This window comes from Corvus moneduloides, chromosome 3 (genome assembly GCF_009650955.1).
Source record: "Corvus moneduloides isolate bCorMon1 chromosome 3, bCorMon1.pri, whole genome shotgun sequence".
Classification (NCBI taxonomy): domain Eukaryota; kingdom Metazoa; phylum Chordata; class Aves; order Passeriformes; family Corvidae; genus Corvus; species Corvus moneduloides.
The window spans coordinates 85,917,641-85,939,404 of NC_045478.1; the positions used below are offsets into that span (position 1 = coordinate 85,917,641).

At 37.8% G+C, this 21,764-nt stretch overlaps 1 protein-coding gene across 1 annotated transcript in view; it reads right to left on the bottom strand.

Moving 5' to 3' along the window:
- Nucleotides 1-21,764, bottom strand: part of CRIM1 (cysteine rich transmembrane BMP regulator 1) — a 177,130-nt gene that overhangs the window by 45,146 nt on the left and 110,220 nt on the right. The window contains 2 exon segments of the mRNA XM_032102594.1: nt 6,509-6,706; nt 10,766-10,948. Coding sequence (XP_031958485.1) covers nt 6,509-6,706; nt 10,766-10,948 — 381 coding nt within the window.

The following is a 21,764-nucleotide window of genomic DNA, read 5'->3' on the forward strand; positions in this document are numbered from 1 at the left end:
CCTCTAAATCCCATCTTTCTATTTTGTAATCCAATTTCATTTTTTTTCTTATCTTTTTCTTTGCAACAACCTTTTAGGCAATTGAGGACTGCTATGTTCACATTCTGACTTAATAATTTTATTTTAAGCTGAACCAATCCAATTTATTCAGCCTGTCCTCCGAGGATGTGTTTTGCAAACTTTGGACTTACAGCTCTCCAACACTTTCCAGCTTCCATCTTTATCAGAGGAGCAATGTACAAAAAAGAACCAAGTACCTACTCTGTCATCCAGGGACATACCCACCCACAGGAAAGAGAGCAAAAAGGATTACTTCAGGTCTTGTGAATTCTCCTCTTGATCTTAATTTCAGTATGGTGTTTGCCTTCTCAAGGCCCTGTTAATCCATATTCAACATGTTCTTTCCCCTTAATCACCAAACTGCTCCTGGAAAGCTGCTATTTAACAATCACTCTGGTTCAGGACTCATAAAGGATGGCCTCCAAGCACATGTTGTGTTCCACTAAGGGGGAACTGTGGGGGTTCTTTTCAAACAGATGATCTAGGAGAGAATTAAGCCAAACAAGGCAAATAGTGTATCTGAAAACCATTTATTGGTAACGAAAAGGCCATTGCCCTACTAAAGAAGAATAGGAAAGACAGAAAAGGAGGAAGAAGAAGAAAAAAGAATGGGGGGGGGGGCAGCAGAGAGAGAGGGGAGACAGAGAGCAAAAGCAGGCATTACCACCAGAACTTCGGAGTGTGCCATTGACATCCAAGAGGCAGGGGGTGTGTGCACGCTGCACAGCTCTAGGAGACAGGCAGCTACACAGGCACAGCTCCCACAGCGACGGGCAGCCAGACACAAGGTGAGTGGGGATTGGGCAGGAGGTCCAGAACCCTGGACAGGGTCATGGCGCGGATCGCGGTGATGGGCTGGATCAGTGACAGGGTTGGAAGCAGGTGGCTCAGGCAGGAACCCAGGCAGGAAGGCAGGGAGGCAGGACAGGAAATGGCTGGAGCGGGTTGAGGAAGATGGAAGTGGTAGGACAGGACACAAGAGGTGGTCAACAGGTGTCCAGCCAGCAAGAGGGAGAGCGAGTGAACGAGAACAAGCAAAAAGAGCAAGGGCAAAAAGCGAGGGCAAAAAAGAGCCCTGCAGCTCGTGATGCAGTTACTTTTACACCCCTCAGCTCCTCCCAAGGTCTGGTCACTCGCAGGAAACCACTGGCCCAGTTGAACATTCCACTGGTGGAGACCTTTTCCCACCCGATTGGAGAACCTCTCTGGAGGACACAGCGTCCTCGGTGGTCTCCTACTGACGGGTTATTCCATGAGAGATGGAAATGGCTGTCAAAACCTCTCTAGAGACAGGGCTTTCCTCCATCTTCTCCTAGCTGCCTCCTGCAAGCGGCACATGTGCAGTCCCTCCCCCACATACCTCTGGTCAAACCATGTTGAGACAAAAATCAAACCAATCTGGGCATCCAGTCAACATGGGAACATGAATTGCATAGCATGCATACAGGATATACACCATGGACACACATACAGCAGCATGTTAGGAGGAATTAAAAAGGGTTTACTGCAGAGAACAGAATCAACTCTGTATGGTAACAGAAATACCACAATTGCTACTTCTTGGTCTCTAATTTAGAAATGTGTGAACAGCTACTGTTATGTAACTTCAGTATCTACAATCCTTACACCCTGGTTTCCTCACTGCGGTAGTAAGAACATCAGGATTTTCTTCATGAGGGAATGGGAATGTTCTAGTTTGCTCTAAATTTACCATATTCAAAGACTGAATAGATTTGTGTGCTGACATACAGCGCTCATATTTTGAGAACCTCTGTACACAGAATTTCTAGCATGTTGTATGTGATCTCTGGCAGCAAAATTTTTTTGCAAGTGCAATCCGAGAAAAAATTTATCCTCATGAAGCCGCTGGAATGTAAACTTACCTAGGGGAACAAGTCATGTCCTTTATTGCAACTGATTATAAGCCAGCCAACAAATAACTGAATTTGCAGAACTGCAGGTACAGCAGTGTTTAGATCCAAGACAGAGGGTAAGAGTCAGAAGTGACTGATACTAATAACCTTTTATTCTGAATGAGCCACAGCCAGGCCAGATCTACAAGCAGCTTTGACTAGAATTTTCTCATCAGTTTCATGTTCCACAAATCCCTCAACACTCAGCCCAAAATATACTATAGAAATATCTTTGACTAAATGTTTTGGTTTGCGTATTAAAGAGCCTATATCTGACATGCATAAAGTAAGGTCACACAATTGAAGCTGGCTGCTGGCAAGTGGGTTCTCTTTCAAATGTAAATAGAAGTCCAGTGAGAAATAAATGCATGCTTAAAAACAGTGATAAGTATATAACGTGTCTTCCTTATTATTCTTTATCTAATACTTATTTCTAAATAGAAATATGGGTGCGAATTGGTCCATCAACTAAACTAAGATAGTAGGGGGTTTTCAGCAGGTATTCGTCTTCCTGCTTTAGATGTGACGCATAGTTAAGATTCTAGAATACAAATAATTATTTCCTACATTCTGCATTATTTCCACAAAAAAAAGTGAAAAAGTTAATGCAAAAAGATCTACAGCTGAATTAAGAAATGTAGTATACAAGTAAGAGTAAAAAAGCAAAGTAAATTCATGGTGCAATTACATAACACAACTTTTGAAAAAAAGTAATTTTAAATTAACCTGCAAAAAGTATGTTATTTCTCTATGGTATATACTCTATGTTGAGATGTGAATGAGAACTGGAAGTCATTCAAAAGAGAAGTGCAAAACAAGGTATGCTTATCCTTACAATCACTAATAAACTACTACTCCAAAATCAGCTGCAAAGTTTACATTACTTTTGCCCATTTATTGAACCTATCACTGAAGTACACTGCTTTTTCTCCTTTAATAACCGGCATAGTTGAAAATACGACACTATATAACGTCACAGACACCAGACCTTTGCCCACACTTCAGAATTGTGCTTCTCTTTCCTGAACAGTAGGAAATAAGAGAAGCAGAAGGATGGAGAAACCAAACTGGAGAGCACATGACAGTCAACACTTCTGCTCATACAGTGCACTGCAAAATTCAGGTTAAGCTGTGGATATGCAAGTGCAATCTGAGGTGGTAAGCAGAAAAGCATCAAATGCCTGACAAGGACGCATTTTAATTCCTCTTCAGGAAAAAATGGGCCTGGAATATACTTCATTGCTTTTAGCTCCATTAAATGTACTGCACATCTTTTTCATTAGAATCATTAAAATCAAGGGGTTGATTTGTCAGCCAGCTTCCCAGCCAGGACATTATTCTCCCCTGTTCCCACCACCCCTGCAGGTCATGAATGACACAGTGAGCATCAGCAGCAGAACTTCATCAACAGAAACAATGCTCAGGAGAAAGAGTGAGAAGCTGATTTAAAATGGGAAGGAGCACTGATCCATGCAGCTTACCTGGTTAACAGAATAGAGATGTCAGGTGGCTGGATGATGGCAGAAACAAAATAGCATTTTAGATGGGACTAGGTTGTCATTAAAACGATATAACTAAAATTCAGGAAAAATCAGTTGTGTGAAAAAAGTAGAAGTTTTTAACAGTCTTCCCATGGCATACTTACTTCTCCAGTTCAGCCTTACAATAAGGAGAAAACCAGAGACCAGAAATCTAAAGAAGCCCCTTGCCTACTGGGTTAGCAAGCAACAGCTGTATTGTAATGAAAGCAGACAGTACTTGCTTCCCACCCACGCATTAAACTCCAAGTAGAAACACTACTAATCTCAGATTTAGGGTTTAAGACACATGAAGCTATCTGACCTTGGAAATGGGCCAGAAGTCTATGGCTAACACACAAGTTCCTGCTGCCATCATCTCAAACATCACCTTTTAAAAAAAATAATTTTAAAATACACATTCTTAATGTTAAATGCAGACAGCCAACATCTAACATTGTTATTTTTTCCTAACGTTCTGGGATTTTCTTAATGTGTGCTTTCAAAGAAAAATGTTCACAGATTCAGAAAGACACACAGGTCTTAAACTTCCAATCAGGTAGCACCTTGCTCTCTTGTATCTAAATATTTTTATTCAGGCTGCTAATCACAAGGCCTAACAGCCTTGAACTCGTTCGATGCCCCAAACACAACTTCAAGAGATTTGCTGGTACCCTTTATGTTTCATTTCTCAGGGATTCTTTCATTTGTTATTATTGCAAAATAAGTTGTTAAGTCTCAGATGCTGAATAATTTCTCATCAAATTATCCAAAGCTGCTTCTTGCAAACTCAATTTTTTAAATCTTGGGTGCTAGCATCTGAACTCACTGCTGTGCTTTAACAGTCCAGGTTTTTGATCCTTGAAATAATCCCATATTTGGATTTCTGGAATTAAATAATTTGCAATAATGGATCATAATAATCTGTTTTGTTTTGGTTTTTTTTTTTTTTTTTTGCTGTGGGAGAGGGAGGGGATAAAAGAGGAGAGATTCAAGTGTTTTCAAATGTTCTCTGGCCACTGGTACCCAAGTATGCTGAAGCCTCCTCCTAGCATGAACAAGAAGCACTTCCCCTAATTGTTGGTTCCACCACTCACATAATTTCATCACCTGTTGAAAAAGAAAAACACCACCAAGGCAAAGGTGATGCTTTTAAGCTTAAAATTTAGGAGTTCCTCAAAATACCATTCAGTATCACTGTCATTCCAGATGACACACTCAAACTAGATGATACAATTAAACATACACCATACAACAGCTAACACAAGAAACAAATAAGGAGTCAGACTATTTTTTAATAAAAACATAATTAGATGACACAGGACCTCATTTAAATATTGATGCCACAGTTCTATTGTGTCAGTTTACATCCATTTGTATGATAAGTATGACTGCAACTCCATACGCCACTCACCCAGCAACTACAAACAACTTCTGTGGACTTAAACACTTGCTAGCTACATCTTCTTCTAAAAGTAAAAACACATTAGTGCATAGAACTACCTAACCTAGTCCAAAGGACCTAATTTGTGTCCTGAGAGCACTGCAGAGGCATTTGTGTGGTGTGTTAATGAAGCACCAGCTTGCTTATGTTGCAACCTTGTGCAATGACAGATGGAAGCCTATGCTTGACCCTGTGTTTGCTTCCCACGTTCTTCAGAATTAGCTCAGTCCCATATATATATATATATATATTTATGCATTTAATTCAATTATCTCTCATTAATTTCCTCTGGTCTGGAAGAGGAAAATAGAGACATTTGCCTATCCTTCCCTTATTAGAGGAAAAGAATCCTCTCAGTGTACTAACATGTTGAAAATTCTTCCATCAGCTTCTCTCTCTCTCTGTACTGCCTTCCCAAGCTGGCTCACAGACACCTAAATAATGAGGGGTGACAGCACAGGCTCTGCAATATCCATTGTGAGGTGATCACTGGGGATTAACAGCAGTTAACCTGCTTCCTCACAGTGAAATTCATTCAGTGCAAGTAGTGCAATTCTGTACAATTCACCGGCAGCTTTTACACATTGCATCAAACACCTTCTTCATACCTAGTGATGTGAATTCTGGAATTAAAGAGCACCTGTAGAAATCCTTATACTTCTCAGATTTATCCTAAAAAGTAAGTATCCCAGTGAGCTTATTTGGATGGATACTGCAAACCAAGAAGGGCCCTGAGACACTTGTAGATATACCAAAATATTATCTTTTTTAATCAGAGATGGAATGAGAAAAACTTAAGTGGCAACTCACTGAGCACCAACAAGTGTTTGTGCATTGTGAAGATGGCCTTAGGTCTAGATGAACCATTTCTAAATTTATCTGGTGTTTTTCGAGATGAACAGCTGCTCCAGAAAAGGCAGCTCTAAATGTACATTTACATATACAATTCAAAATATTTTATTTAATGTCTCAGTTTGCAAGTCTTCATATTTCCATGGTCAGGCTGGGAAAGCATTTACCTCATAGTTAAGTAAATCTCAATTCAGTTACACCATATACATGTATTTCCAAAAACAAATGAAAAATAATTGTAAACTTGACAAATGAATCTGTCTCCCAGGTAATATCCCTTTTTACAAGTTTCATTGAAATAATTATGTCCAATACCAAACTATGTTGTACAAAGAGATTTTTTGTTGCACCTAAATGACAGTGATGAAGAAGAAAACAGGAGTAATTCAATTAACAGTAATACCAAGAGATAAACATTTTTACCTTCTAACTTCTGTATTTATTAACAAGGTTTAAGCAAAGATAAGAGAAAAATTAGTAAATAATGCTGATCTTAACTATCTCTTACTATACTCTTTGTGCCAAAAGAGTACCAAAGATTGCCAACATAGAGGTGTAGTTAAACCACACTGATGTTTCCTGCCCTCACCAATTTATTCAGTCATCAGCCAACACTGTACCAGCTTCTTCAATCCTCCAAAATTTTAAAGTAAACCGAGAATTGCCAGGAAAGCAGGAGCCGTGACAGACCAAAGCCAAATGAGGGGAAATGCCACTCTTACCTTCACACACGGGGCAGCACTCCCCGGGGACCTTGACAGGGTTTAGGCAGCTCTGTCCGCAGGCCGTTGCCACGCAGTGCGGGTCCCCATTGATGCACTGGCAGAACGTGCAGTCGTCCTCTCGCCAGCGGTCTCCGTGAGCTTGGATCTGACCATTGGCATAGCAGCCAGCAGGGTTATTGACTGGATAAAGTGGGTCTGAAATGACAGCAATTGCAAGAGAATGTGTGTTTTAATGAACGTTTTAGTTTTTTGATTTTGTTCTTCAGAAAAAAATCGTTCTTCGGCCTATTGATTCTTCTTTTTTGCACTAGCTTTCTGAAGGAAATTTAAATTTTCTGAATGACCCATTGGAATGACTCATGTCAGCACCATATCACTATTTTACACTACGAGCAAAGATGAGGCCTCAGGCACATTTGCTGCAGGAACAGGAAGTGTGTCTTAACTACACCTCATCACAGTTTTGGAGATATACTAGCTTTTTGAACAAGGTCAGTTTTCAATTTCATTTCAGTTGAAGTTTTTTCCCCTTGAAAGCCACAAGTCCCACTTACCTGCTAGCAATCAAATTAAGATCTGGGTATTTAAATAACAGAATTTTAGGGAGCGTATTTTATACAGGCTTTCTCCTCAAGTTCCATGCAAGTCTGTATATGCTAACCCATTACCTGAAATAAAAGCAGCTGTTTACCCTTCTTCCAGAAATAATAGTACTCCAGAGATGTGGTAATTCGCACTGATATTAATAGTTAAAAAGATATATATATAATGTGAATGCATACAATTTATCATGGTGGCTAATAAAAGGTCAAGCTCAAAAAACAAAGTATCTGAGAATGTACAGTAAGTAGGTCACATTTGCAAAGCAGGCAATACTACAAATTACATATTAAAGCAGATTTAACATATTAAAAGCAATAAATACAACCAAAAACATCTTTTTATAGCAGACATCAAACAAGCACAAGTGATTTATTATAAGTTAATTTTCCAGGAGTGTTAAGTTGGAAGGACGTGGGAGAAGTAAGATATCCTATCTGAAGGGAAAAAAGGATGAAATGAAACTTGGATTATTTCTTTGAAGTTTCATCACTTCACTTTGGAAGGAAGGCAATGCATTTTGAGTGTAGATAAAACCTGTAGCAGTGCCAGTAGCTGTTGTCTTATTCTAAGCCACTTTATGACACTCCAAACATTTGGAGTGAAACTGCACACAATGTCATCCCCATCCTGAGCTGTACTGATATTCAGAATTTTGGTAAAATTCTGATTAAGGCCTAAACCAGATGTTTGTGAAAATAAGGCATTTAAAAATTAAAATGCTTCCTCGATTCTTAACTTTTGCAACCTTTCATGTTTTAGGATGACCTCACATCTGTAAATAACCATTTCGACCTAGCCAAAAATCAAATCATACACAAACAAGCGAAGTGAATTTATATCATTCAACTTATGTACAGGATTCTGATTGACAAAAAATACAGAAAAAGCACAGAAAAGGCATACAAGACTTGTGCTATTTGCAATAGCCCTTCTATTGCAACTCAAAGCACATAGATCCTTGTACCCTTAAAAGGTCAGCAGTGTTTAAAGCTATACACTGAGTCCAGAAAATTACATCTCCTAATGCTGATATAGTCTACAGAACTTTGAGAAAGAACTCTTCCAGGAGTTAAGTCAAGAAGGGCTTGTGCCTGTACTATACAACTCACACCAAATTTACTACATGCCATTTTAGAATTGTTGGAGAAAAAAAAGTTTTATATTTCTTGATATTTCTATAATCAAGTAAATATTAGCAGGAAGCAACTAAGCACCTTGAAAACCAGTCACTCAACAGAAGAAGAGCAGGTAGAAAAAATGCCAACAACCAGAAAAGCATGAATGGGTGGGCTGATATGTTCTGCCCATTTAAAATACTTACCTTGTCAATTTAGGTGTCAGCTTTACTCAAGTTATTAAAAAAGGGATCAGAGCCACCTTTTTTTTTTTTTTAAGTGTTTAAAGGAACCAGGACAATTATAATATGTTAATAGAGCCAGCTGTCTAGGCTCACTTCAAAGAATGCCAACAAATCAAGAAGGATTTCTAGTAAAAACCACCATATATCTTAGTATCCAATCATTGAGAAGTCAGACTTCCTTAATTTAGTGCCATAACCCCTATCAAAAGAACACACAGTAGAAACAAGCAAGCCAAATAGCACCAGGTGATTTGACAAAGGACCCTGTAACTTGGCATTAAGCCACAGGCATTACTAGAAAACAACAACTGGACTCAATAATTATAAATCATTATCCATTTTATTCTGTCTTACTAAGGACCTGTCTTAAAGAAGACATTTCCACTGCAGACTAACACATACCAACTCATCAAACCTGAAATGGAATGTTACCAGGTTTTCTTGCTAGTCTGAGTCAACGGTTGCAAAAATGGAGAAATCAAATTTTAATGTGGTATGATATGACAGAACAATTTATCGATAGATAATAAGGTAGCTGAATATTTAAATCATCAAAGAGGATAAAGGATGTATCTAGAACTGCAAGTCCAATGTGGAAAGTCAGCACCCATATCTGAATATGACAGGACAGATAAAGCAGATATATAGATACCTTATTTATATATCTATATATCTTGTCATCATGATTTCATAATGCCAAATCTTGGAATATTCACATATGTGAAAAAAATAGTAATTATAGGAAAAGAACGCAAGAGAGTTCATATATTCTATAAAGTCAGCAGCTCATACAGCAATTTCTTCAGGAGTGCATCTGCACTTACTTTGGGGGGGTTTCACCACATCAGACATAATTTCTCTAGACTTTTTCAATTTGGCATTTATCACAGCATAGCACAGATTTTTTTTTTTTTTTCTTACAGCATGAAGGCTCTTGTAAGTTTTAGGGTGGCAACTGTATCAGGAAAGACCAAAATCTAGGATCCTGCCTCAACTATAGTCAACAAACAAATAATCTAGGCCAGGTCTAAACACAGGGCAACGCGGATTGGTATCTCTCAGAATACCTAAGCCTACAGGCATTTGCACTTCAATTTCTCTACATGTGAACACCAGTAATCAACCTGATACGAACCTACACTTAAATATGTAAAATATTACACCAAAATATAAAAAAAATTACCAAATACTCTTTAAAAAAGACTTCCTAACTTGCCCACTTGATATTTCATTATCCAGATTTTGGGTTTAAATCTCTGAAGCTCTCAGTAGCTTGGAACAAAACAAGCCATTTTTCACCAGATCCTGTGCTGAGTGAGAAGGTCCAGCTCTTACAGCTGCCTCTTTCAGATGTATTTTGAGGTACCTTACTTTCTAATTCTCTGTTGGAATAAAACATTACTATAATGGATCTTCTGGCTTATTTGCTCCTGCAAGGAGCTACAGGAATACTAAGGAGACTGCAAAGTGTTTGAAATTCACATTAATTATTAGATTCCTCTCCTCCTCTGAGGAGATTTCAGATTTCCAGGTGATTTCACTTACTGAGAAGATATTCTATGTTCACATTTAAACAAAGGGACCTAAATGTGCCTCACAGGCCTTTTGACTACCTGGTGGCCATAACCTGACCCCCACTGAGGCAAGATCCAAGTGCACAGCACCACCCCTATCTTCCTCTGCTGGGAATTCTGGTTGTATTCTAGCAGAAGATGCCTCCAGTACTTTCTAATATAAGCAAGAAGGTCAATGTGAAATTTCTCACAGAGCCCTTTTTAGGAGGACTGCAGGCCTAGCAAGGCTGTCAGCAGGGCAAAGGAGGAAGAGAAAAACATTGACATTGGATTGCTGCCCCATGGCTTTGCTATAATTGTAGAGGAAAGAAGTTTTGTGCCTTACTCTAGCTGAACAGAATAAGAAGCAGGTTGCAAAGCAATTGAAATTTGTCTCAGGGCCACAACTGCAGCCCTGGAGATGCCTGTCTAAATGTCTGAGCAGAAATTAGAAACAGTTCCTTATGTCCTTTGTCAAGAAGGCCCCCCCAAAACGCACTGCACACTTGACCATGTCTAAGAAGTAGTGTCAAGGTCAGACAAGCACTGCAAAGAACATAACAGCACACTCAGGCACAGCAAAAATGTAGAAATGAACTGAATTATGGAGGAATCTGCAAACTTCAGAAGAACAAAAGCCCTCATTTGCTCATTTCCATTGAACAGGCAAAAAAAAAAAAAAAAAAAAAAAAAAAAGCAGCAGAATTAAAAGCAGACAGGATTACAAAGAGACTGTACCTTCACACACTGGGCAGCACTCTCCTTCCGGCACATAGTACCTGTCGCAGTGTAGCTCACCACACTGGGCAGAGAAACAAATAGAGACTCCCCCTTGGCACCGACAAAATCGACAAGCATCCATCCGAAACATGTCTCCGTCATAATATTCCATGCTGTTAAATATGCAAGTTGGCTTCACTTCTGAAAGAAGAAAGAGAAAAGAAGTATTTCACAGATATTGCTAAACAGGAAATAGTTAAGCTTATGCTGCTACTGACAAAAACATATAAAAGAAACAGTTGATTTTTCTTTCATTTTTTAAACTCAAATACAATTTCATTTTAAGAACATGGTGTATTTTATTGTCTGTTTCAACAACGGAAGAAAATAAAATGCTGCTTTCAAAATTACCTTCAGAGCAATTGACTACACTTAAAAGTCTCAACTAAAAATAATTAAAATCCTGGACCAAGTCTACAGCACTGGTATTTCTTTGTACAAGTTAAATATTTCTCATTCTCGATAAGCCTGAAGCTACTTCGAATTTCAGCACATGAAACAGTATGTTTTTCTGTTTTAAGAAGACAGTTTCTGATGTCTCTGAAGTGTAATCTTCCTCTCTGTAGGACTTGGTACTCAGGTGGATAAATTGCACTAAAGCTGTCCAATCGAAAAACATTTTGCGACTGCATGATCTGTTTTGCAGAACTGAACACTTCTTTTTTCAAGCAACCTGGAGCTGTAATAGCCAGCTCACAACTATACTTCCCACAGAAAAATAAACTCAATTGTAATAATAGTTACATGATTACTTTAGTGTTTCAAAAACATAAGATGGATCATTCTTGTATGCCTCCATCTACAGCAGAGCCTTGACTTATAATTAAAACTTTGTGGGAAAGTAAGAGCCTTTCAAAATTTTGAAGTATTTTGGGAAGAACATTGCCCATTTACTTTGTTAACATTCAAAAAAAGAAAAGGAAAAAAAGATGCTAATTAAACCAATGAAACCATTTACAGATTTAATCAGATTTCCCTCATTATTATTATTATTGTTATTAATTATTATTATTTTATACCAAAGAGATTTGGTTCCAGATTATGAAGAAGATCTATACATCATATATATATATATCGTAAGGTCTTCATAGAGGATTTGACCTTGCAGTTCCCCCACATACATGAACCCACCTCCACCACCTATCGCCAGCAAAGCCCACTCTGTTCAGCCAGCCCAACTGATCCCCCCTCCTCCATGACACTGTGCAGCTTTCATGGCTCAGGGCTGAATCACTGTGACTCAAGACACTGCAGAAAAAACACTCTGAATTTATATTCAACTATACTACTCCACATTAGTCATTAGGAAATCATGACTTCACAGCATCATCATTATATTACCCAATGACATAAGCCCCCTCCCTCTTCCCCACTTCAGAATAAAATTTTGGCCTCCTATGACACTAGCCCAAAATATGTGAAAGCAGCCACCTGAAGTACAGCAGTATCTAGTTCACCAGTCTGGTTTTTTTCAGAAGCTGTAAATCTAGCAGCCTGAAAAAACAAAGGTTCTGCAAACAGGATGCTATTTACTTCAGCAACAACAGTATCAAATACTGTCGATAAACCCAACACAATTAATTGCATTTCAAGCAAAGAGCAAAGCAAAGAAAGCGCAATTTTTCATGTTTCTGATTTCTGTAGAACAGAAGGAAGACTATTTACTTACATATGTAATGCCTAGCCACATAGAGCTAAAACTGCCCATTTTATGGTCAGGTGATTTTTCTTTTGGTTAGAGTTCAATCTCACGTGGGAGATGAAATATATTTAAATGAAAAATCAACATTTGCAGATTCTTTTCAACCCACCCCAATTCTCTTAACTTTTGGGGAGCTAAAAACTTTACATCTGAGTTACTCTTGACAATGATACAGGTTTTCTTTAAAACTCTAAAGCATTTCAAGTGCTTATTTCCACATATGCTTATATTGATCTCCAGCCTTGAGCCATTTGAAATGATTGTAAAGCATTAGAGTTGAAACTTGGAAGTATCCTGAGCAATGTTTGATTTTTATAAGCCTGTTCTGTCTTCAAGGCATAATGTAGAAAGCAGCATAAAAAATAAGAGCAAGAGGAGGAAATACCACTGTGTCCGGGAAAACAGCTATGACCTCATTAGAAAGCAATTCACATAAACAAACACTTGAGAAATATTTCAAGTTTATGCAGCTCAAGCTGTTAGTTTAAAAACCTTCTCAAAAAGGAAAAGTGCCAACACAACTCAAAAGGCCTTTAATCCATTTGCTTCTGGCTTCACTGTTTTGATTGCAGCTTTCCAGATTTTTACTGATTCCCCCATCCCATAACAGCAGATATGAATTCCTGACTGATTAGAAGTAGAAACATCATCTCCCATTAATTATTGTTATTTTTAAATGTCCAAACAAGACTATGCAAGTAACTGCAAATGCTGTAAGGAAACAGCATGTACAATGAAAACCACTGTAGAATTTCACTACATGTGTATTTTTACCACCCAGGCTTATGGTAAGCATATACATTCAGACTAAACTATAGACCTAATCCTCTACATCCAGCTACAAGACAAGGATTACTTCTGTTAGAACCATATGTAAGACTCCAGTCTTGAGACTGAGTCAAGCCAAAACAAGCACAAAACAAAGAACTCTAGCTTTAGATACTCCAGGTGGAAGGAAGCCTGATGAAAGAGTGAGCAACGCACAGTGAAATTATAATGATGCATTTCTTCCACCACAATATGCTGAAAGATCTTTCAGTTCCCTGCTCTGGGTTGTTTTGGTTTTTTTTTTTTTTGAAGTGCCATTTTATTGCCTTATTGATCTAAGTATGACAGTCACAAAGGAATGGAAGACCATAAAGCTAACATTAAATAAATGCATCTTTTCCTAAATTCATGAATTCTTCCAATAAGGAGAAAACTACAGGTAGGATTCTTCAAGTTCACTGTGTCACAAAGTAATTCAAATTGCCAAAACTTTATAGCACAAAGCAGTTAAACATATCTGAGACTCCAAATCCCTTTTGTGATGCCAACTACCACAACAAAGCAATGGGCATGAGACACAGGCCATGGCTTTGTGAACATAAATTCAGTGTCTGCTGGCTCTCAGATAACCCAGTAATACAAGATCGATCCAGCCCAAGCACTGACACACACAGCTACCCATCTGTGAAAGAAGCCAGGACAGAGGGGACAGTCCCCAGAAAGATACAAGGTTTTTTTCTGGCAGTGGAAGAACAAATGACATCCCTGCTCCTATATAAAGTCAAGCATGACTAAGATTGACTTGATTTGGCATTAAAGTTCCTGCCACAGAGTTAAAAAAAATAGTTCTGACACAAATTTAGCTCTACAGATCCCACAGCCACAACTTTTTAGTTCTGGGGGTGAGAGCCCAAAAAGTAAGGGTTGCACTAAACCCCACAGCTTCACACTACACAAACAATGATCATTTCTCAAAACCTTTATCACCAATCTGAACTGCAAAAGGACACAATCTGTTTTACCAAATTAGTTTTCAAAGGAATTTTACCTTCTACATGTACATCTAATGAAATGCATATTAGTTCCACGGGCTGAACTAGCCCAAAGTAAAACTTCTGTTATTGAGATTTCTCTAATTTCCTAATAGGTATGGTTTTCTTTGATTAGAGTCATGGAACAGCTCAGAAACACATGCAAGTTTGGCAAGCCATCCCTTGCAAGGCAGCCAGTCTGCGCACAGTTACCCCAAGCACATGAGATGCTTCTGGCATCAGCTGTCTGTAGGCAAGTTTGGGCATCTTCTTTCGTAGTATCAGAAGTTGCAGCTCTCCCAAAGTGGAAGAAAGACTCAAAACAATTTTCTGTTGTTGAAATGATTAAAAGGTTCATGATTCCAGCACTTCACATGTTCCTTCAGCATAAAGAAGTACTTGTACCAGAGCCTTGGAAAGAACTAGGGTAAGTGCTGTGAACTTTCGATTAAATGAAAAGGAAGGAAACCGATAAATTTGAATCCTGTGTGCCTATAAAGAAAATACAGAATAGCTTTCCATTTTTCAAAAGCTGAGCTGGTAGAGTTTAAAAAAGAGAAGGTTATGTGTCATTGGAATTGGCCCATAACAATGTTATAGGACAACTGTATGGTCTTGCTTCCTTGCAAGCATATAAAAACAAGCTAGATAGAAAAAACTATTTGGATTCTTACTCTTCAGGCTGCACTGCTTAGTTTCCCTAAGCAGCATATTCCCTATTATTGCAGCATATTATATTGCAGCATACTCCCTATTAACACCATTACAGGATGGTTCTGAAAGTCCTTTGGTCCTGCATATTCTAAAAGGGTCATCCAGAAACAGAGAAATCAGAATTAAAGCAAAACTGTAACTATTATTTGTAAATCAATGCATTTATTTATACAATTATTTAAAAATACTTTCACAGTTTAAAGGAATGAAATACTATTTTGTGGCAGCTGCATTCTGTAAAAGATATTAAAAGATACTTGGGATGCTGAGAAAACCCAAATTCGGCTCTATCTGATACACTCCTGTCTTAATCTTTTTTTTAAAGCCACCAGTAACGGAGAAAACGCAACCTACCTATTAAGCAATTCCACAATTTTATTTACTGTAACTGAGCAAAAATCATGAAAGGGGCAATTAAGCTTAGACAGAAACAGCAAACAAATAGAAAGGAAGCTTCCCCTAAGCTTCATTACATTTCCCATCTTCGAAGTCTCATGTTCTACTGCTTTTTCTATCCTCCAGTGTGCGAATTTCTTGCCAAGAGGACTCATCCTCAGGACACCTCAGGGTGTCCCTGCCTACATCCTCTTACAAATAAAATTTACACCTTTCTTTCAATTTGTTTTTCTCCACCAGGTCATGTTTTTTTAGTGTTTAATTGTTTCTGTGGCTTTCCACAAGGCTACCTCCCTTCTGTCTCCTACGTTCTTCTAGAAATTAAGCAATGCTACTTTTTAACATCCTGAAGGCCTACTACAGGAAAATACCAGGACAACAAAGGAGGAGCTGGGGTCACAGAGGGTGGTGGCTATGCTCTAAAACCCCCAAACAGTGACAGATTTTCTTGATGAAATTGCCAAACAATTCTTGGAAGCAAGACATGTTCTTCATAACAGAAGAATGTGTTTAAATCCCAGTGGTCTTTGTCAGTCCATCACAGGAGAAAACACATGTTGTGATCAGTTTAGCCATAGGCATGTTAACAGGGCACAGACATCTGAAACAGTACCACTAATAGGTACTAGCATAGTCCACCATGCATTACCAGTACATCTGCAAGAAGCCTCTAGTGCATGAGAGAAGTTAAAAATTGCAGGGAAAAAAAAAAATCTCCAAACCTGCAACACAAGGCTGTGGTTTGGCATTATAACAGGTCTAACCATTTCCTCCACGCTTTGAGAAGAAAAACTGAATTCTAACCTTGTCCTCCGAACTTTGTCCAAGTTTAAAAATCTAGCAATATCTGAGTCAGAACATTACTGGAGATATTAGTTTACCAAGACAATTCACTTTGGCAAAAATCATTACTATTTCACCAAAGTAAATACTAAAAGTATTTACTCTTTTTTTTTTTTTTTTTTTTAACTTTTAAACCTGGGCAGAACTGCACCATTTGACATCTAATATTCTTTGTATATGACGTATCATTTCATGGAATCTATCTAGCATCTTGTTTTTCATTAACCAACATGAAATAAGTGAATTAGATTTTGTCCTTTTTTATTTAAAAATTAACTTTTTTATTTAAAACTCAATCTCTACTTCCCACTGAACAACCCTCCTACTCCTAGTGAACCACTGTAGAGTTTTGAGTCTGGTTTCACATCTCACTGTGGTCATGACAACACCTACCCCATCTTTTTTATCTATTTAGCTACAGACTGAATATTTTTTACCAGGAATTTTGGGTTGACTGGCCTTCAGTTTTCTGTGTTTTCCTTTTCCCTCCTGTTTTAAATGTAACTCCTAATTACTTGCACTGTTTCACACACTTTCTCCAATTTGACTATAGGGCAAGTATAATACAGGTTCGGAGGATCTAAAACATTTTACTTGGTTTGGCAGTCTGACCAGCTTTTTCACTACACTAGACCAAATTCTCATACAGTTGTGACTGGTGATGATTTAGCCATGATTTTCAAATACCTTTCAGATGTTCTGACTGAATTAAAAACAATAAACCCCAAAACCAAACCTCAACCCACAACAACTAAATCCCTCTACCTTTTTGGTATCAGATTATCTTCCTTTAATGTTAATCTTATTATGTACCAAACAATCTGTTATCTTTTGCATCTCACAACCTGCCTTTTACATCTTATTTTTTTAAGCAGCTGCCTATTTGAAGTCCACCACAAAAATCTGTGGTTTTGGATGGCCAAAGAAAAATATGCAGTACTGTTTAATCAGTATTAGGATTATTTAGTTCTCTGCTCTGATACAGACTGTTACCTTGGTCAAATCCTTATTTCTTTAGAACTCACATAAAGTAAGTTTAATGAAAGTACAATAAGGACAGCCAAAATTAATGCAATAAATAATGAGAACTCCATGGTAGATGGTGTCTGTGAGATGCTTCACTTGGACTTCATTTCCTCCTTCTAAGATGAATATTTTCCTTGCTGACCGTCTATTCCTCATCAAATCCCTTCCATACTCATTGATGCTCCCTTTAGAAATAGGCCATTCTTATTTCCTTTTAGAAACAGTGGAATGACCTTTATCCTCTTCTGCACCATGAGATTAATAATGGATATGCAATTGCTGTGAGGAGCAAGTGCACCAACAGGTGACAAGAAGTGTGATTAAAGAGGGTTTTTAATCTCTCTTCCAATGCAGTATCACTGTATAGAGATGCAAGTGTGAAAATAGCCAGAAGGCACAGAGAAAAAAGAAATGCCTCCTTTATGTCAGGAGGAATTCCTTTATGTCAGGAAATGCCTCCTTTATCTTCTCAAATGAGGAAAAAAAAATTCACAGAAGCAGCTATAAAATGCAGACTGTGAGTCACAGCAAGTGGTCCTACTGATGCAGGAAATCACTTCTGTACTACCATGCAATTATCAGTATAGCCTAAACCAGCAGTACAGAAAGGATCAAAGTCTTAGGTCCTGGGGAAGGTGGGATTCGATCTTCCCAGGATCAATGCCAGTTATTGTCATGCATCCATCAGGTAGTCCCATTTTCAGTGGATAGGACAAGGAAAGTCCATACCTCAATCCCTGGGGAAAATAGATTGGGACTCCACAGCCACCCTTGGCAGATCTGGACTCTAAAATCACAGCTCACACATGGCCATGGCAGAAAGCAGCCTAGTCCCCTTGACCTTGAATAATGCTGACACATCGATCAGGACCACTCACACATGTAATGTATCATATTTCATAAACCAATCAACAACATTTTTGAAGTAGGAGTTGTTTTCAAGGAAACTTACTGAGAAGTGAAAGCCCTGACTGACAGAAGGCAGCAGCTGCAGGATTCTTGGTAATTGCTCTCTCAAATTTCTATGGCACAGCTCACAGTCAGTACGTGCTTTAAGTGCAACTTACATTCAAGAGATCCATGCATCAATACCTAATTAGAGAACACGCAAGTTTGGAGACTCTCTCTTGTTTCCAAGCACTGGCACTCTTGCTGCACACGCAGCTTTTAATCTCTTTAGATTCACTTGTTGATGCTTGTAATTTAATGTCGAATCAATTTTCTTTCCTAACAAGCTCCCCCATGAGTAAAAGCAGCACACCAGGATTAGCAGACAAAAGTCCTGGCGAGTAATATATTTTGTACAGATCAGAAGAAACTAGCTTCTGTAAAATGCAGGACTTTGTGGAACGGTGCCTATCTTGGGAATCTCTCACTCAATTTTCCTCTAGTATGTATCACATAGTATCTAGGAGTCTCTAGATGAAAAGCAGTTCTCAGGTAAGTGAAGTGGGGAATCTTCACGCCAGTTGGCATAACTTCCCTTTAAACAAAGCAATACTGACTCTCACTTTCCCTGAAACAGGGCAGCGGAACCATGCAACAGACAAAAATCTTTGTTCAGTTCCATACAGTAAGATGAAATTATTTGCTACAGATTTCCCATGTTGCCTTATTTCCTTTATATGAACTTCACACTTCTCAGAAATGAGTACATTTGACTATGGATGTAGCTCTTCCCCGAAAACTTCACTACTGAACATCACTGTGCAAATCTCTGATTCCCACATCCAAAAAGCAGTGATGTATTTAGTTGCATCAGTTATACCTCTAGTGATACTATTTTATGCCAGCCAGAGATTTCAATTTAGCAATTCACACTTCTGTCTCCTTCAGGCTAAAATTGTGTTACATGCACGAACTAGGGCTTGCTCTGATGGTCATCAAGAATGTAAGATAAGAAGAAACAGCCAGCCATCTAAGCAGAGATGACTGACAAAATCATACCACTACTGCATTTTAAATCACTGTTTGCAAACAGCTCCATAGAGTTGCAAGGTCTAGGTTACAAATTAAACAGTAAAGACCTTTCTCCTGACAAAGAAAAAGGAGCAGAAATAAATAACATTGTTGTAGCCATCATTGTTGTCTGAGCTCTCATTGTGACATCCAAAGACCAGGCAGGGTATGCTCAGGGATGGCTCAAATACTCACCCTAGATAAATCACGACAAGGAACTTGATCATGTCAAAAGGGAACTTTGGATTGATTCCTACCACCATTTAACAACATAGAATGATTTTACTTACAAAGACGCTTCCCTTCAAAATGTAGAAATCAATTCATGCTGTAAAAATGACCTTTTTAATTGACTCACCTTTGGAACAAGAATCACATTCTAATGACAGTAAGCATTAATTGTAATAGTGAACTCTTTTAAATACAGTAGTGCTTTAAAAAGCACAACTTTATATCTCTATTTAGTGTAACAGTTTTAGGTAAAATACTCTGATATCTGCATACATTCATGATGTTTAAAATATCACACAGAACTATTTTAATCTATCTGCAATGTAGGTTTTTTTCTTCTCACCAATAAGAAAATTGTTCTCAGTACTTTCTAAATTATTTTTTTGTATAAAAAAAAATCCAAAAAGAAGTTTGATGTATGGAAAGATTGGACAGTTACAGACACTAGGTACTTAACAACAAGCTCCAATTAAATGAAAACACCAGGACCATTTTCCAAGCAGGAATAAGTGTTATTTTGGTGATTTATGATGTCTATATAAATACAGAATAAACTATGAGAAACAGCAGATTGCACACGATGTGAAGCATAAGGACACACCTAATATAAATATGAAGCAGGAAAATAAAGGCGAGTGTATTGACTTAATGCTGTATTTATAATCAAACAGCAACAACATCAAACATCACAGTCTGCAAAAGAAGTAACTACTGCAGAAGTTTCTTTTGCCACAGATTAATATGCTTTTCTTAGACAGACTAACCAAAAGCTAGTTTGAGACAGTGTGTGTCAGTAACAAAGATAACCACACAAAATATACATATATATCGCAGAGCTTCTAAATCAATTCTATATTAAATCCAGGAAAAACATGTGCAAAAGGATACCTGATCTGTCCCAAAACTGTTGAGAAACAACAAAGAGAAAATACTGCAGAGTCTCTCCATGACATCATTTTGCTGCCATTATTACTATCCCCACAACATTGGCCACTGTTATCCTACAACTACAGCAGAGCTCTTTCCTACACAGTAAAGCCAACCCACCCATACTCTGAACATATAATTCTGTATCTATGACATTAACACAAAATTGCAATAAGTATTGCAGAAGTCTGGCCTGCTTTAACACTCTGACCATAATTAGGGTTACCTAAATATACAAATTAGATTTTTTGCAGTCTACATACGCTAATTTGTAATGATACCCTTCTTTTAAGGTAATGATGATCAGTATTCTTCCTGACTGCTCCCCTCACTGCCAAAGGAATTATTTAATTCTTTAATTATTTCATTCAATAGTTGTTATAATAGCAGGAAAATGATACTAATGTGAGTATGTACATTTCTTTTTTATTCCATCCTCTTGCTTGTTTTCAGAGGTTTTCAAACACAAAAGTAACTAATGAAACTTGTTGGTAATGCTGATTATACAACTTCCCCACTTACCATCTATAAACTCATTAAATTACATTTGATAAAAACACATGCTTTAAAAAGGCATCTAATCCTAATTGGAAAGGATGAAGATAAGGAATTCAGCATCCTCCCCGCAGTTTGTGCCAACAGCTAGCCACCCTCACTGCTGAGAACAGCTTGTCCTAGATCTTACAGATTTGACTCTTCTTACTTTGAAGGCAATTTTTTTAATGAAGCAAAGAAATTGATCTAAGCCTATCACTGTATGATATTTTCTCCATCTGTTACTGATATCAATTGTATCTCCTCTGCACTTGTAGGTATTTCAAAATACATTAAAAAACCAGAACTGGATATTAAATTCAATTATCAGTTTCACTAAGAACATTCCCCCCTCCTCTTCCTTTTAAACTGACAAAAGTAATGGTAGGGATTTACTACACACACACACACACACACACACACGTCAATTTGTCATTGCATTAAACATTTATCTAGAAGTTCTTGTCAGAATAAATTTAGAGGTTTTAGAGTTTTTGTTTGTAGTAGTTGTCCCTGAAAAAAAAACCACCTAAACATGCTAAAATGCATTTGAAAAACCCCAAATTATAAAGCAATGCAGATCATGTTCTATGACAATTCTGTCTTCTATACCAATGATATGCCACACAATCCAGATGTCACACACTCATGAGTAGTTTCACAATTGCTCACAGATTGTTATTAAAAATATTTATCATCTTCAGGTTTATAACTATTTCCTACTTCCCAAATGAAGCATCATTAACAACTGCACCTGGAAGTTTGCTTGAAGCACTTTAAAGTCACGTCATACAGCATTATTTTTTACAATTTGATTGTAGCATTA